The following is a 15202-nucleotide window of genomic DNA, read 5'->3' as shown; positions in this document are numbered from 1 at the left end:
GATTTTGACTGTTGGTGGTGGTGCACAAAGCAGCTTTGGAAAGGATACACACCTTTTTCTTTGAAGCAAGAACGTGTAGGAAGAAGCAGAAGGTCTTTTGGCGGCACAATAAAAAAGCGATCCTTGCTTGTGGCGTGAACGGCCTGAGCGTGTTGGTGTGAGGGACTCGATCGCTACGAACTTTCTGAAGGATTCAATGTGCATGAAGGAGGTGGACAAAAAGGAAAAGAGCGTATGCTATGTAAAATGGCGCTTCTTTGGGTCTCTGTGGAGACCATCAGTGCTTCATGCTGTGAACGGTCTCGACATGTGCTATATGAAGGAGTCGACCTCGCTTAACTTCCTGAGCTGAGGGATTTGCTGTGTTGCATGAAGGAGGTTGAGGAAAGGAAAGGGATCAAAGGACAAAGGAATCGCAGACCGTGATGACTGGTCCATTCACGTTTGTTCCCGCCAAGCCTCGCTCTGACGAAAGTCGATGAACAGCTCTTCAAACAGACCTGAACCCCATTCCATTCCCTCCCTCATATCCTGTTTTATTTGAATTCCCTGCGAATATTGATTTTTGTTTTGTTTCCCTTTCCTTACCCTGGGTTAGATGGAGAGTCCGTGTGTATGATGTTGTGTCGGCCTTTCGTATCGGATGTATGTGGCCTGTGTTAATTCAGCCTGTCATCATTCATTAATTAAGTCCATCGTCGTACTTGTATGATTTGCTTATTGTGTCGTTTTGCATTCTGTGAAGTAAATTGATGGTATTTCATTTGGTTTGATTGACATTTTTCGATTGGGTTGCAAGCCTCCCCTGAGCCGCCAGTGTGGCAGCCTAAACTCGAGAGCCTCTACTCCTTGCATTAAACCAAAAGTTCAAGCTTAAAAAAACCGCTCGGTTAGCTTGCGGGCCTCGGCCCGGCAGGCTGGGGGTAGGACCTAGGGTCGCTGACATTAGTCACCCTGTAACACACTTAGCCGGGAGTGACGTTTTGGACTCTGGTCCTCCTCCCCGTCACCCATAACAATATATATATATACTGTATATCCATTAGAGTGGTCCACAAATATATGTAATATTTAATACTATTAAAAATCCATGCTCCACAAGGCTGCCCTTGTTCCTATGTTTATAAAGATCATATAAACCAAATATGAGGTCAATTGGGACTTATTTAGAGGTTGCTCAAAAAATAACATTTTTAATTTATCCTGGTTTTTTTCAGATGCCAGAAACTCGCAGCTCTTCCAAAGTTTGGTTGCTGGGCAAGTCTGAAAAGGAAATAATATGTGGGGGACTACCAACCAAAGGACACACATTGCAGAAAATGGTGAACCATCACATAGAAGAACACCATACAGTTCGTGAAAGTGCCAAACTTAGTGTACAGTACAAGCTGTGTGTGCATACTGGGAGAAAGCACGAATTCCAGTGCAGAGAGTAGATTGCTGTGAGCGCCAAATTTTGAAGTTGTATGATGCCCAGAAACTGGTAAAGAAAAATAGAACCAAGACATTCGAAAACTATAGAGTGAAGGAGCAGATGTTCAAAGGTGATCTTCAATCCCTCTTCTATATCTCACCAAATGATGCGCTTGAGAAAATGACGAATGAAGAAGACAAAGCATTCCTTATCATGCAGCGTGAGGATCCCTCAAGTTCCTCAAGTTCATGAAGGTTATCAATGACTGTGCTGAGCGAGGTGTTGCTCTCATCCAAACTTTCCATGACACTCTGACCAAGAATGAAGAGCAGAAGCAATTTGTGTTGAGAGTTGTGAAACTTCATCGTGAAAACTTTCCAGTGTCAACCAAAGCCATCTTGTCAAAAAAGTAGGCAATGTTTTGAAACACAAGTTTCTGAAAACAATGTTACATAAAATCATTCAAATTATGTGTATTCTGATGTTTACTTTGTTTTAATTGTTCTGATAGATTTGTTTTATCGTCTCTGATAGACATTTTACATTTTCTGATGGATGATTTATTTTTTTCCGATAAATGATTTATTGTCAAATTAATACATGAATGTTTAATCTACTGTTTTGTTTTTAATCTTAATTTGACTATATGAATGAACAATGAACAATGAACAATTGAACATACATGTACATTGTACAATGGTACATTGTACATAATTATTTATTAGTTTACAAACAAACAACAACAATAACAATAATAAATAATTTGAGTAATTGAAAATAGATAATTTATCTATGAATTGATGTATGATGCTAAAAATTCTGTATCTTATTATTCATTAAAATTTGTCAACATTTTGAGCAACCTCTAAATATTGTCCAATCAAGCTCAAATTTTCACCACAAACTACTTTCTTCAATAGGAATAGGGGCAGGCTTGTGCAGAAATGAAAATCCAATCTTCAAATTTTTGGACCACCCTAATATCAATACATTTCACAACCTGAAGAAGTCCACACTATTGGATTAAATGTGACATTTCACACAAGCAATGGCAATTAAGAGTGTTAAGAGTGGAGAATAATAAAATATGGTTTATACAGGTCAATATCAAAATCTGAACTTTACAATGTCTTTCTGTGTCACACGTAACGCAACACAATTATTTATTTACATACTTTTACAGTCACCTGCAACAATATAGTGGCCGGATGGATGTATCGAAGATAACAAACAATGTTCCTTTACAATGACGCCGTCATCTTTGACATTCATTTACATGTACTGCCAGTTCCTCTTGAATTGGAATCAATTATTTTACCCAATACAATTCCATGATAAGACTGGCACAACGTGACACAAAAAGTGGAGGAAAAACTGACAAAAGTATGAAGGAAAATTCAGTTTTCTCGACGGCGAAGGGAAATTGCTGAGAACGCACTACCCTGAGGATATAATGGTGGTACCGAGGTTAATGGGCTGAAACCACTGACAAATAACTCTTTCCTGATCTTTGTAACCAAAATATAATTGATGGAAGACCTTTCCATGGCTGTACCCAAAAGGAACTGTATGCGAGTCACTTGGGTTTGTGGAGGCAAGTTTCTGTACCTGAACACATGCAACATGGAAACTTTACAATGTCTTTCTGTGTCACACGTGAACATGTATGACCACAACGTGTTACCACAACATGGAAAAGTGTACAAGTAGAATGCTCACTAACTCAACCTCAATTCCTATGTTCACTCAGCCCCAATGTAAACAAAAAAGCAAACCCATATATTTCAGTCATCATCATCATGTACCATACTCTATGTAGAGTGTTGGTGCTGCTGAAGCATTTACGAGGTTACAATCCTGGTCGAGTAGCCACTCTCACGCAGGAAGTTAGGGCCGGAATTTGTAATTTGTTCAGGGTGCTGGCGATATCTCGCCTAATATTGGTGAAGAACACCATGAGATCTTTAACGTCCACCGACTAATGCCAGTGGACGGAATGCCCAGTTTAACGTCCATTTGAGGGACAGTACACACACACACACACACACACACATCAATGAATCACCCTGCCTGTGAATCATGAGGATGAGAGTTATAAAGTTTGGCCGAGATTCCAACCCATGTTAGACAGCTTCGAGTGTGCACACCTCCAGGACACCCTGCCAGCCCTTTTAGTCAGTAGAGAAAATAATATTGTTTGGAAGCATTTATACTTTTGCACACGAGAGAACTGTTTGTAACAGTTTCTGCGATCCCAGCACCCAGTCGCTTGTGAGCCCTTCCCTTTACAACCACTATGCCAGGCACTCAAGTAAAGCTATGCACATTTTAATTGTCCGCCACAAATCAAACAACAACAACAACCAGAACGGCACTCGATAGAGAGCATACCTCCACCACGTCGTAAAGAGTTTATGTTTTGCATCTCAATGATAGGCCAGATCGGCATCAAGACCTGAACCAAAATCGAATTGCTTTGTTGTTGTCACCTACCCAACTCATCTACATTTGTCCAAATCTGTCCGCAACTTTTTGAAATGTCATGTTATTTATCGTTTTTGGTCCACTCAGTGGTGAAGAATCACTTAATAAATTAACAAGTTATAGTATCTGGATCCGGACATTCACCAAAATCTAAGCAACTGGTCCTTGTCACACACCCAATCTGACCACCAAGTTTCGTCCGACACCATCCATAACTCTGAGATATCGTGCTCACAGACAGACAGACAGGGGTGAAAACATAGCACCTTTGGTGGCGGAGGTAATAACCCTTTCACTGTGTACCCCTGGCGTCTCCCTTCCTCCACAGGCATAACTTTGATAATCCTCCACCAAAAAAAAAAGAAGGTTTCAATAGAAAACTATTCCCACTATTAAACAATGAGTACAAAAATAAAAATAAATGTTTCATAAACAAATGCGAGCAAAGCAAAGTTTTGTTTTAAGCATTTTTGGGTTACGCTTCCAAACGTGCTTTTATATATCAGGCCTAAGATGAGAAAGATCATCTTTCGTTACCTTAAATACAAAATGAGTACAAAAACATGTATAAACATAACCGTTCAATAAAATGAATCATCTTTTCATAAAATTTCACAACATCATGAATTGTCTGCACATTTGAAGCACCGTGGACAAATGACTGACGGTCGGGTTCTTTTAGCAGACAGCTAAGATTGCATCCATGTACATCCATGTACGCGAGGCCTTGCAGTCGGGGAACGGTCAAAAACAAGAGCAAAACATTTGAGAGATCAAATGCGTTTCTGTAAATAGCAAAAACAGAGAATGATTGGCAGGTGGTTATAAGGAGTGGACACCACACAGGGTGATAAACCATGCCAAACCGAGTGAGAGAAAGTTGAGCATTAATCAGAACTGGGAATTAACATCCACAAACAAACACCGATGTTAGCTTCGTGTAACCAATAAAGGAACCAATCGGCTAAAGCAATAGTCAGGTTTCAATATGCTTAAGAACTAAATAACCACCATTGATATTTTAATAAATAAATACATAGAGAGGCAAATCATAAACAGCTCAGTCAAAACTTTTTTTTTTACATTAAGGTTATCCAAGCTGACAGGATGGCCTAGTACGCAAACTCGCCTCCAAGCTGTCTAGCCTGGATTTGAATCCACATCCAGATATAAACTGTCATTCCGATGCTTCAGAGGCAAGGTGATTCTTCAATGTGTGTGCTGTCCCTCACATGGACGTTAAACTGGGCGTCCCATCTGCCAGCATTAGTTGATGGAGCGTAAAGACCCCACGGTGTCCTTTGCAAAGTGCAGGCACGCTATTGCGGCACCATTCCTCTTTTTTCCAACCTCTGGAACAAACTCCCTCACTCTCATCAATCCCACTCCACCCTCCCTCCAGGTCATCAAAACAGCTGTTCACCACTATCTCATATCTTCCCCCATCCAAAACCTTGATCTTTTCTACTTCTGTTAATCCACCTCCTTCAAATTCCGTTTTCTTTCATGAAATTTCCTGTAGTGTCCATCTTGTTTATCCCATGTACCCTGACCCAGCCTGCTCTCTTCCACAGATCTCCCACTGTCCCTGTTCCCTACTGTTGTTGTTCTTCTCTCTCTCCCCCCTACTTGTTCCCCGCTCCCTTTATTATATGTTATATGTGTTAACTCTTATACGAACCCCCGACTAAGTACACAAAAAAACCATGGCCACATTCTAAATTCCTGCCTTGACCAGCAAAGGGCATTGCTTCCATCAGCGGTACATAGCCGGGCCCTCAGCCAATGACGCTACCCCGCAACCTTGTAATGCATACAAAATAAGAAGATCCAATGATGTGGAACAACAATGAAGATGCAATATATCACGTGTATATCGCTAGCGCAGTCATGGTTTTGAGGTCACAGCGACCGCCCAATACCTGAAGAATGACATCACCACCGATATCAATAAAAGCCTTACACAGGTGTCAAACTTCGACGAGAATGGATAACATGAGGGTCTCCCGAGCCACAGGAAGAAAAGGCAAGCCAATGCTTATCAATGTCAATTAGCGAATGCATGTGAAATGGCTGATCCCAGCCCTACCAACAATACCACACACTCCCTTCAATGTTGATGATTTTAACAGCCACTACATCTTATGCGGCCATATCCTGAACAATGACAACGAAACGAATGAATGGAATGAATATGAATGATCGTTTTAAGGCCATTTTTCCCCGCTAGGGCGGGAGATAGCCTTGCGAGCCCCATGACAATCATGGTTCCCTGTTTGAGGCAATGTTTTTATGGCCGGATGCCCTTCCTGACGCCAACCCTTGGTCACGCTCTTACGATGCGCAGGGATACGGTGTACCTATTCTAAATCGGGGTACACACCGGGATCATTCATCCCAGCAAGCTGGTACTCAATTTGCCGACCTCGGAAGGATGACAGGCTGAGTCAACCCCCCTGGCGTTAATTAAGCGATCGACCGGGATTCGAACCCAGGATCCCAAGCCGGCACCCTAACCGCTAAGCCAACGCCAGGCTATCAGACCACGAAAGACCAGACCACGAAACGAATGCTCAAGCAAAAACACATGTTGTGTTGTGTGTGTTACATGATCATTAAAGCTCTGATGGAACCTGTGTAAAGTGAATGGTCTTGAATATACAGCCAATGTAAAGGACAAGATCGCCAATTATGTCCGGAACCAAAACATTTAGCTGTGATAGCTTTTCGCAGTTCTTCAAAGCTGTTGTCAAAAAGAACGTTCCTTACGGGCACAGTGAAGCTTACACAGGCCCGCTCTAAAACGACTGTGATGAAACCACATGCCCTGGACAGACCCACCAAATTACTAGTTCCTGAAAATCCCCAGCACCAAAGATGGTGGGAAACAGTTAAGACCCTCAATTTCACAAGCTCCAGTGAAAAAGCAAAGAAACTGCCTAATTACTATTGAGGTGGGGTGAGGAGGGGGTAACTAATCCAATGCAACAATGACAAGAAAAAAATGTATGTAACCGCTTGGCTCCTCTGAAGCATGGAAATTGTACCCAAAAGCCAATAAAACACAAAGTTTGAAAAAGATAATTCGATATACTTTCTGTATCTCATCATATCATCACCCTATAAGAGAGAAATTGATGCAGCCTTGTTTTTCAAAGTCAGGAAAGTAGTTCAGGTCCAGATGGCATCCAACCAGAGTTATTGAAGAAGTTGACTTCCTTGCACACCAACATCCCCTCCACTTATGACCAATTTAGAAGTAGGTGAAGGTCATTGCACTTCTCGGGGCAGGAAATCTCCCATGGACAGCTTACAATCTGATGAAGCAACTTCCGCTGTCAAGACCGGCGATGCATTCCCCATAGACCTGGAATATCGGCCTGCGATAAAAGTGCAAATCAAAATGGCCAAATTGTTCTGCTGTTGTGGCACTTCACACAAAAGGTGTATGCTGCATGTGTGAGAAGTGTTACGATTTATGGGAGCGAGACATGGGTAATGAACGTAGAGCAGCAACGAAGGCTGGAAAGGGTGGAAATGCGAATGGTTCGGTGGATGTGCGGAGTATCGTTGAGAGAGAGGAAGACAAATGATGAATTGCGAAAGATGATGGGAATCGAGCCCGTGATTGATGCTGTGAAGAGGAACAGGTTGAGATGGTTTGGTCATGTGTTGAGGAAGGATGAAAGTGACTGGTTGAGAAGATTGATGGAAATGAATGTAGAAGGAAGTAGAGGATGGGGAAGACCAAGAAAGACTTGGCTAAAGATGGTGGAAGAAGAAATGCGGGCAAGGGGGTTAACAAGGAGAGATGCAGAAAATAGGGCAAGATGGAGAAGATTGTCATGGGGACCGCAAGGCTAACCCCCGCTCTAGCAGGGAAAATGGCCTTAAAATGCATGTTGTTGTTGTTGTTGTTGTTGTGGCACTTCACATCGTTTTTTGAACCACAAGGTTTGAGTATTTCTCAGAGACCAGGTTAGTTCTTTCAAAACCCTCAATGATGGATCACCTCAAGGATCCATGTTGACCCCAGCACTCGAATAACTTAGCGAAAAGAATGAACAGAGGACATGTGACATACGTTATCTTGGAAAGAAGCTCCTGTGGACAACTATGCTCTAGATATGCAGCAAACCTCCAAAATGCAAGACATACACTCACAAATAACTTTACAATAATGGAAGAATACTTTGACACTTCATCAAAATGCATAGAAGCCATGGTTACCATTTTTCATTTGAATTTGTCGGCATGCAAATGCCAGATTAAATCGGCATTTTTGTTTTAAAGTCCACAAAGAGAATTAGACCCAAAATATTTTGGTGTTACTTTTGACCGAAGCCTCAACAATCAAGAATATCTGAAGACGTTTCGCAAAATCTTCTGATCCGGGCCAACCATACCAAAGACTAAAAATTCACGTGCTGCTTCCTTGCTCGACACTCAGCATTTAAAGGCTAGAGCACGGACAACCCCCATTGGTTGGCATCGATGGGGAGGAATAAATTCTAATTTAATCGCCCTGATGAGCACGGAGAAAAAAAAATGCCATCATTGGCCCGTCCGCCGCGCAGGGGAGATACAGGATTTGCAATCGTGTGTGTGTGTGTGTGTGTGTGTGTGTGTGTGTGTGTGTGTGTGTGTGTGTGTGTGTGTGTGTGTGTGTGTGTGTGTGTGTGTGTGTGTCCAAGCAACCATTTGAACTTTTGTCATCAATCTTTTTTAACAAACCACCCTAATTATGAGAATATGGAGAACAATTAATAATTGAGTGAAAATGCCAGACGGCAATGTCACAATAAGTACAAATAGGCCATATCAGCCCGTTCACCCGCAAAGCAGCATGAGACGGCCAGGGTTTGTAATCGCTTTTGTGTTTCTTCACCTATTTATCATTTTCAGCTTCAGTGTGTCTGTCCAGGTCTTTTTCTTTCTTTTTTTACCATTTAAGCTTTTGTCATAAAACTTTCAACAAGTCTTTATTATGAGAATATGGAGAACACATGGCTCTCCCCTCTGGGCTGTTGCACCTGCCTCACACCTAGCTCGGCTTCATGCTGTAGAAACCAAAGCTTTCAGGATCATTGGTATCTCCCACGATGAAGCTGATTATGAGGACCTTGCACTCTCTCACCACAGGCAGGTCGCTGGTCTTTCTGTCTTCTACCGACTCCTCTCTGGCCTAGCTCACCCAGCTCTCTCTGTGCTCTGTCCCCCAAATATTCCTACAGGTCGCACAAGATCTGCCAGCAACCCTCTTATGGTTAAACTGCCAAAATCAAGACTCTCTGCTCAACTTCACTCTTTCATTCCTCTTTCTTCCCGCCTCTGGAACAAACTCCCCCACTCCCTTCAATCCCACTCCTCTCTCCAGGTCTTTAAAACAGCTGTTCACCACCATCTCTTATCTTCCCCCATCCAAAACCTTGATCTTTTCTACCCCCGTTAATACACCTCAAATCCACCTGTTTCAATCTCCGGCTTCATTCCCAAAATGCCTAGTCGTGTCAATTTGTTTTATAGTGTGTACCCCTCCCCTCCCAACCCCCCGCACCCCCCCCCCCCCCCCGCCCCCTCCAGCCCTCTCCCTTCCACAGATTCTCCGATGTCCCTGTTCTCTACTGTTGTGCTTGTGTGCTTCCATCTCTCTCCCCATCTTGTCTCCCCCTCCCTTTATTGTTTTGTGTCCGTTTATGTTTTTTTGTGTTTTATGTGCTAATGTGTGTTTAATGTGCTAGCTCTTACACGAGCCTCGATGTTGTAAACAAACAAAAAAACACAGGAATAAAATTGTTTTTTTTTTTAAGCTGCTGTTTTCATCAGGTTTAGTTCAAGTACAAAGCAGGTGCGGACTGGCGTTGCATTTTGAAATGATTTCTAGTTGAAATGTGTTTTACCATCTTTACCTCTGCTCCACTCGCCTACATAAATTAATGTTGTGGATTTCTGAACCACATACCATTGTTCTATCCCAAGTGATAATGTCCCACAATCATTTTTCTTCAAGTTAAGGTTAGATTATATGTCTCATATCAGACAAACACCATTAGATATTTGTCTATCATTCCTTCATTGAACAAGTAATGTGTATAGATTTAAAACTTTTTGATTTGACATCATCAAATAACCACACGAGCTCAACCTCTTTCATTGCATCCACTCCTGAATCTTTCCTACGTATGTATTGCCATTTGGGCATGAGACCGCCTGATCTGTAGCAATCGGGATCTGAACAACTAAATTCATGGTCCAATAACAATGGTCGGTCTTTCCTTATCAAACATTTTAAGGCCTTTTCGAGTTAGATGCGGCTTAGATTCAGGATAGATGCAGAACACACATTATTTCCTGGTATTGAAAGCAAATTCCTACGAGCATGATCACTGTATAGTGGTAAAAGTCAAAGCAAAGCAGCAGAGAACAATTTTTACACGAATAATCAAGTACATAACTAATATACATCCAGGTTTCATGATCTGACTCCTGGGGTTAGATCATATCCGACGATATTAGTCATAGGCCAGATCTGATTACTTAATTGTATGGCTAGATGCTCTCACATAATTCTCCATATTTACTGATATGTAGCTGGCTGCGTCACCAGGGCATACTGGCCAACACCACAAAATAGAGAATGGACTGAATTTTCAGCCAATCATGCAGTAATTCCTACGTCAATGTGACAAAGTCTGAAATCCAAACAGAAAAGAGTGCCAGGCCTTGGTGTAGCCAAGAAGCTGCCCGAGACGAGGTCTGGCGGAGCCAGCCATAGTAGGCCACAGCCCGAGTCTCAAACTCTGCACAAGTCACTGATGCTTCTGGGGCGGCGTCTTGACCACCAGTCACCGCAAGTATTCGACAATAAGCAGCTGTGCCTGCCACGCTCACCACGACTGTAGCCAACATCAATAACAGGAGCAGCAAGCAGCTTCCAGCCGTTTCCTCAGGCTCTGCAGGATTAGTTAAAAGACAGAAAAAAAGAAAGAAACATAAGATTTGATGAAGGTTTCACCTAGACAGCAAGTGGTGAACACTTAGTCAAGTCTAAACCTAACAGTACAAATTCCACAAGTGCTCCAAATCACCACAACCACACTGCGAAAGAAACATGGTGGAAATCAAACGCACCTTGCTCCAGAGAATGTTGTGGCTCAGAGAAGCGGACCCTTTTGCTCAAGACCGTCTTTGCAGCACCCTCTGCCATACGTTCATCACCCGGCACTCGTTTTCGTAGGATTGACGTGAGTCCTTTTGGGACATCAACCTGTGAAACATTGTGCAGTGAACACCGTTTTGTGTGAAAAACTTTCAAGTTCAGATCTACTCGGTGTGTCCTGAAAGGATCAGAGATAGGGCATCAGTAGGCTGCAGGACCGGATGTTCAGAACATTGTTATTTGGGAACAATAAAGATGATTTGATTACCATCTTCCAATGCATAGGGCTGCCGAAGCAGTTTAGCTGCCATCCCTGTAAGCTGGTACTCATTTTGCCGATCTTGGAAGGATGACAGGCTGAGTCAACCCACCTGCGTTAATTAAACGAAAGACAGGGGTCTTGAACTCAGGACCTTGCGATCTTAAGCCAGCCACCTTAACCGCAAAGCCAACACCAGGCTTGAAGAACAAAGACCATGCTGTGGCGGACACGAAAGCACTGACGCGGTGACATCACCCCGCACACCAAGTGGGGATGGGCCACGCCAGGGAGAGAGGCGTGGCCTCACGATATACGCGGAGCGCGCAGCCCTGAGCAGCTTAGTGCTGCAGTTTGAGTACTTTGAATAAAGACTCTTTTATGAACCGCGTTGTCCGCTTGCTCTTTGCGTAAGCATTAGCGTGCGCAGCATCGCGCTTTATATGGTGACCTCGACATTGGATCTGCCGTAGCGATCCTTCCGAACACGACGCCATTGCAATGGCCAACGACAAGGCAATGGCGATTAAACTTCCCGAATTTTGGGAGGCCCAGGCCGAAGTCTGGTTCGTTCAAGCCGAAGCCCAATTTCAGCTTCGGCGCCTCACCAACGACGACATGTGCTACTGCCACGTCGTCGCCTCCCTCGGGCCCGGCACGGCCGCTCGAGTTGTGTCCGTCCTTCGCCACCCACCGGACGGCCACAAGTACGAGGCACTCAAGCGGCTACTCCTAGCCACGTTCGGCCTCACGGACGACGCACGGGCCGACCGCCTCCTGGATCTCCCCGAGCTCGGCGACACGCGCCCGTCGGTCAGAATGGACCATATGCTGTCACTGTTGGGCGACGAAGCCCCCGGTTCTCTATTCCGGGCGCTTTTCCGTCGCCAACTTCCAGCGCAGGTTCGCCTCGCGTTGGCCGGGACCGGGCTAACGGAACCCCGAGCATTGGCGGCCGAGGCGGACAAGTACTTCGCCGCTTCGGACACGCGGGCGAGAGTCGGCGTGGCCGTCACGGCCCTCGTGGCTGATGCTGCTAATGCTGCTGATGCTGCTGTTCCACAGCATCAGCTTATACAGCATACGCAGCATGCTGATACGCACCTCGTGACCGCCGCCACGCCCCGCCCACCGCCGCGGCGAAAACCGCCACCGCGGGGAAACCCGCCAACTCCACCGGCCTGGCGGAGCCAGCCGCGCTCCTCCAGCTCCACCACCTGGTGCTGGTTCCACGCCAAGTTTGGCCACGAGGCTCGGCAATGTCATCCGCCATGCTCCTTCAACAGGTCGGGAAACGCTCGGGCCGGCGCTCAATAGTGGCGATGAGCGCCGGCCGTTCGAGCAGCCTGCTGTTCATAACGGACACCTTATCCGGGCGCCGTTACCTGTGCGACACGGGAGCGCAGGTGAGTGTCGTTCCCGCCGGCACGTCAGACAAGCACGCCGCGGGCGGGGGCCCCGCGCTGCTTGCCGCGAACGGGACGCCCATCCGTACGTACGGAAAACGCTGCCTCTCTCTGCGGTTCGGAGGGCAGGTTTTCCGATGGACGTTCGTCACCGCCGACGTGCCCATGGCACTGCTTGGCGCGGACTTCCTGTGCGCTAATGGGCTCCTGGTCGACGTAAAGCGCAGACGTCTTGTCCAGGCCGAGATGTTCAGCTCGCTCGCTTGTGCGCTGCCCAGCTCGTCGAGCAGCTCAACGAGTGGCTTGCCAAGCGGTTTGCCGAACGGTTCGGTTCCGGCCACGTTGGTCTGTACGCTTCCGGCAGCGGACGCATTCACCCGCCTTCTCGCCGGCTTCCCGGCCCTCACGCGGCCCACCTTCTCGGCGGGGGCCGTCAAGCATGGGGTGGCCCATCACATCCCCACCGTCGGGCCACCGGTCTACGCCCGGGCATGCCGCCTCGAGCCGACGAAGCTGGCGGTGGCAAAAGCGGGGTTCGCTACCCTGGAGCGACTCGGCATCGTTCGGCGCTCAGAGAGCGCTTGGGCGTCGCCGCTGCACATCGTGCCGAAGCCCGGCGGGGGATGGCGACCGTGCGGGGACTATCGCCGTCTCAATGACGCCACCACCCCCGACCGCTACCCCATCCCCCACATTCAGGACTTTTCCGCCCGTTTGGCGGGCATGTCCTTCTTCTCGAAGGTGGACCTCATACGCGGCTACCATCAGGTCCCCGTCAGGCCGGAGGACGTCCCGAATACGGCGGTCATCACGCCATTCGGACTCTTCGAGTTCCTGCGGATGCCCTTCGGTCTGAAGAATGCGGCTCATGCATTCCAGTGACTGATGGACAGCGTCCTGCGCGACTTGGATTTTGTCTACGTCTACCTGGACGATATCCTCGTCGCCAGCGCGTCCCGCGAAGAGCACCTACGCCACCTCCGCACGCTCTTCGAACGCCTGGGCCAGCATGGCCTGATTGTGAACCCCGCAAAGTGCCGGTTCGGCACCGCCATAATCGATTTTCTGGGGCACCGTGTCACCAGGCACGGAGCCGTCCCCCTGCCGGCCAAGGTGGAGGCGGTGAAGGGGTTTCCGCGCCCCCGCACGATCAGAGGGCTGCAGGAGTTCCTGGGCATGGTGAACTTTTACCATCGGTTCCTGCCCCGTATCGCCCAGCTCCTGCGCCCCCTGCACGAAGCTCTCCGAGGTAAGCCGGGCAAAGGCGACGTTACCCGGACCGAGCAGATGGACACGGCGTTCACGGGCGCGAAGCTCGCCTTGGCTAACGCCACCATGCTCGCGCACCCGGCGCCCGATGCACCGATCGCCCTCACCACCGACGCCTCGGACTACGCGGTGGGCGCGGTGCACGAGCAATGGGTGCGTGGAGCTTGGCAACCGCTGGCGTTCTTTAGCCGGCAGCTTCGCCCGCCCGAACGCCGTTACAGTACCTTCGACCGCGAGTTGCTCGGGCTTCACTTGGCGGTCAGGCACTTCCGCCATCTGCTCGAGGGCCGTGCGTTCACGGCCTTCGTCAACCACAAGCCGCTGATCTTCGCGATGGGCAAGGTCACCGAGCCGTGGTCGGCCCGGCAGCAGCGTCACCTCTCGGCCGTGTCCGAGTACACGACGGACATCCGGCACGTCGCGGGGAAGGACAACCCGGTGGCGGATTGCCTTTCCCGGGCCGTCGCCCACGCAGTCCACCTCGGCATCGACTATGCCCGGATGGCAGCGGACCAGGCCGCTGACCCCGACGTCCAGGCCTTGCGGACCGCCGTCACGGGCCTCCGTGTCACCGAGGTGCCGTTCGACGGCGCAGGCGCGGCCCTCTTGTGCGACGTCTCCCTCGGGCGTCCTCGCCCCATCGTGCCCGCGGGCTGGCAGCGTCAGGTGTTTGACGCCATCCACGGCCTGTCCCACCCGGGCGCGAGGGCCTCCCAAAGGTTGATCGCCGACAAGTTCGTCTGGCATGGCCTCCGGAAGGCCGTCCGCGGCTGGGCCAGGACGTGCCTCGCGTGCCAGCGCGCCAAGGTGCACCGGCACACCCAGGCCCCGTTGGCCCCGTTCACGGTGCCGGAACGCCGGTTTGACCACGTCCACGTGGACCTGGTGGGACCTCTGCCCCCCTCGCGGGGTTTCACCCATGTCCTCACCATGGTGGACCGCACCACCCGGTGGCCGGAGGCCGTGCCCTTGGCGTCGACGACGGCGGCGGATGTCGCGCAGGCTTTCATCGCCACCTGGGTCGCCCGGTTCGGCGCCCCCTCAGACATCTCGTCCGACCGCGGCCCCCAGTTCACCTCGGAGCTCTGGGGGGCGGTCGCGCAGGGGCTCGGGGTCCGGCTGCACCGAACCACGGCATACCACCCCCAGGCTAACGGCCTGTGTGAGCGATTTCACCGCTCATTGAAGGCCGCGCTCCGGGCCACCCTCCG

The 15202-nt window shown here is 48.3% G+C and overlaps 1 protein-coding gene across 5 annotated transcripts in view; it reads right to left on the bottom strand.

The window, feature by feature from the left end:
• Window positions 1–9686: 9686 nt before the first annotated feature.
• CNST (consortin, connexin sorting protein) overlaps window positions 9687–15202 on the bottom strand; it is a 111072-nt gene continuing 105556 nt past the window's right edge. For all 5 annotated transcript variants that reach the window (XM_068115934.2, XM_068115937.2, XM_078778858.1 and 2 more), the window contains 2 exons: window positions 11030–11165; window positions 9687–10851 (listed from right to left, as the gene is read on the bottom strand). In XM_068115934.2, coding sequence (XP_067972035.2) covers window positions 10571–10851; window positions 11030–11165 — 417 coding nt within the window. In that variant the 3' untranslated portion in view covers window positions 9687–10570. The remainder of the gene's footprint in view (window positions 10852–11029; window positions 11166–15202) is intronic.

The sequence above is a fragment of the Myxine glutinosa genome, chromosome 5 (genome assembly GCF_964187855.1).
Source record: "Myxine glutinosa chromosome 5, kmMyxGlut1.1, whole genome shotgun sequence".
Taxonomy (NCBI): Eukaryota; Metazoa; Chordata; class Myxini; order Myxiniformes; family Myxinidae; genus Myxine; species Myxine glutinosa.
Note: the sequence above shows the minus strand (reverse complement) of the source record. Positions and strands in the feature narration are given on the sequence as shown.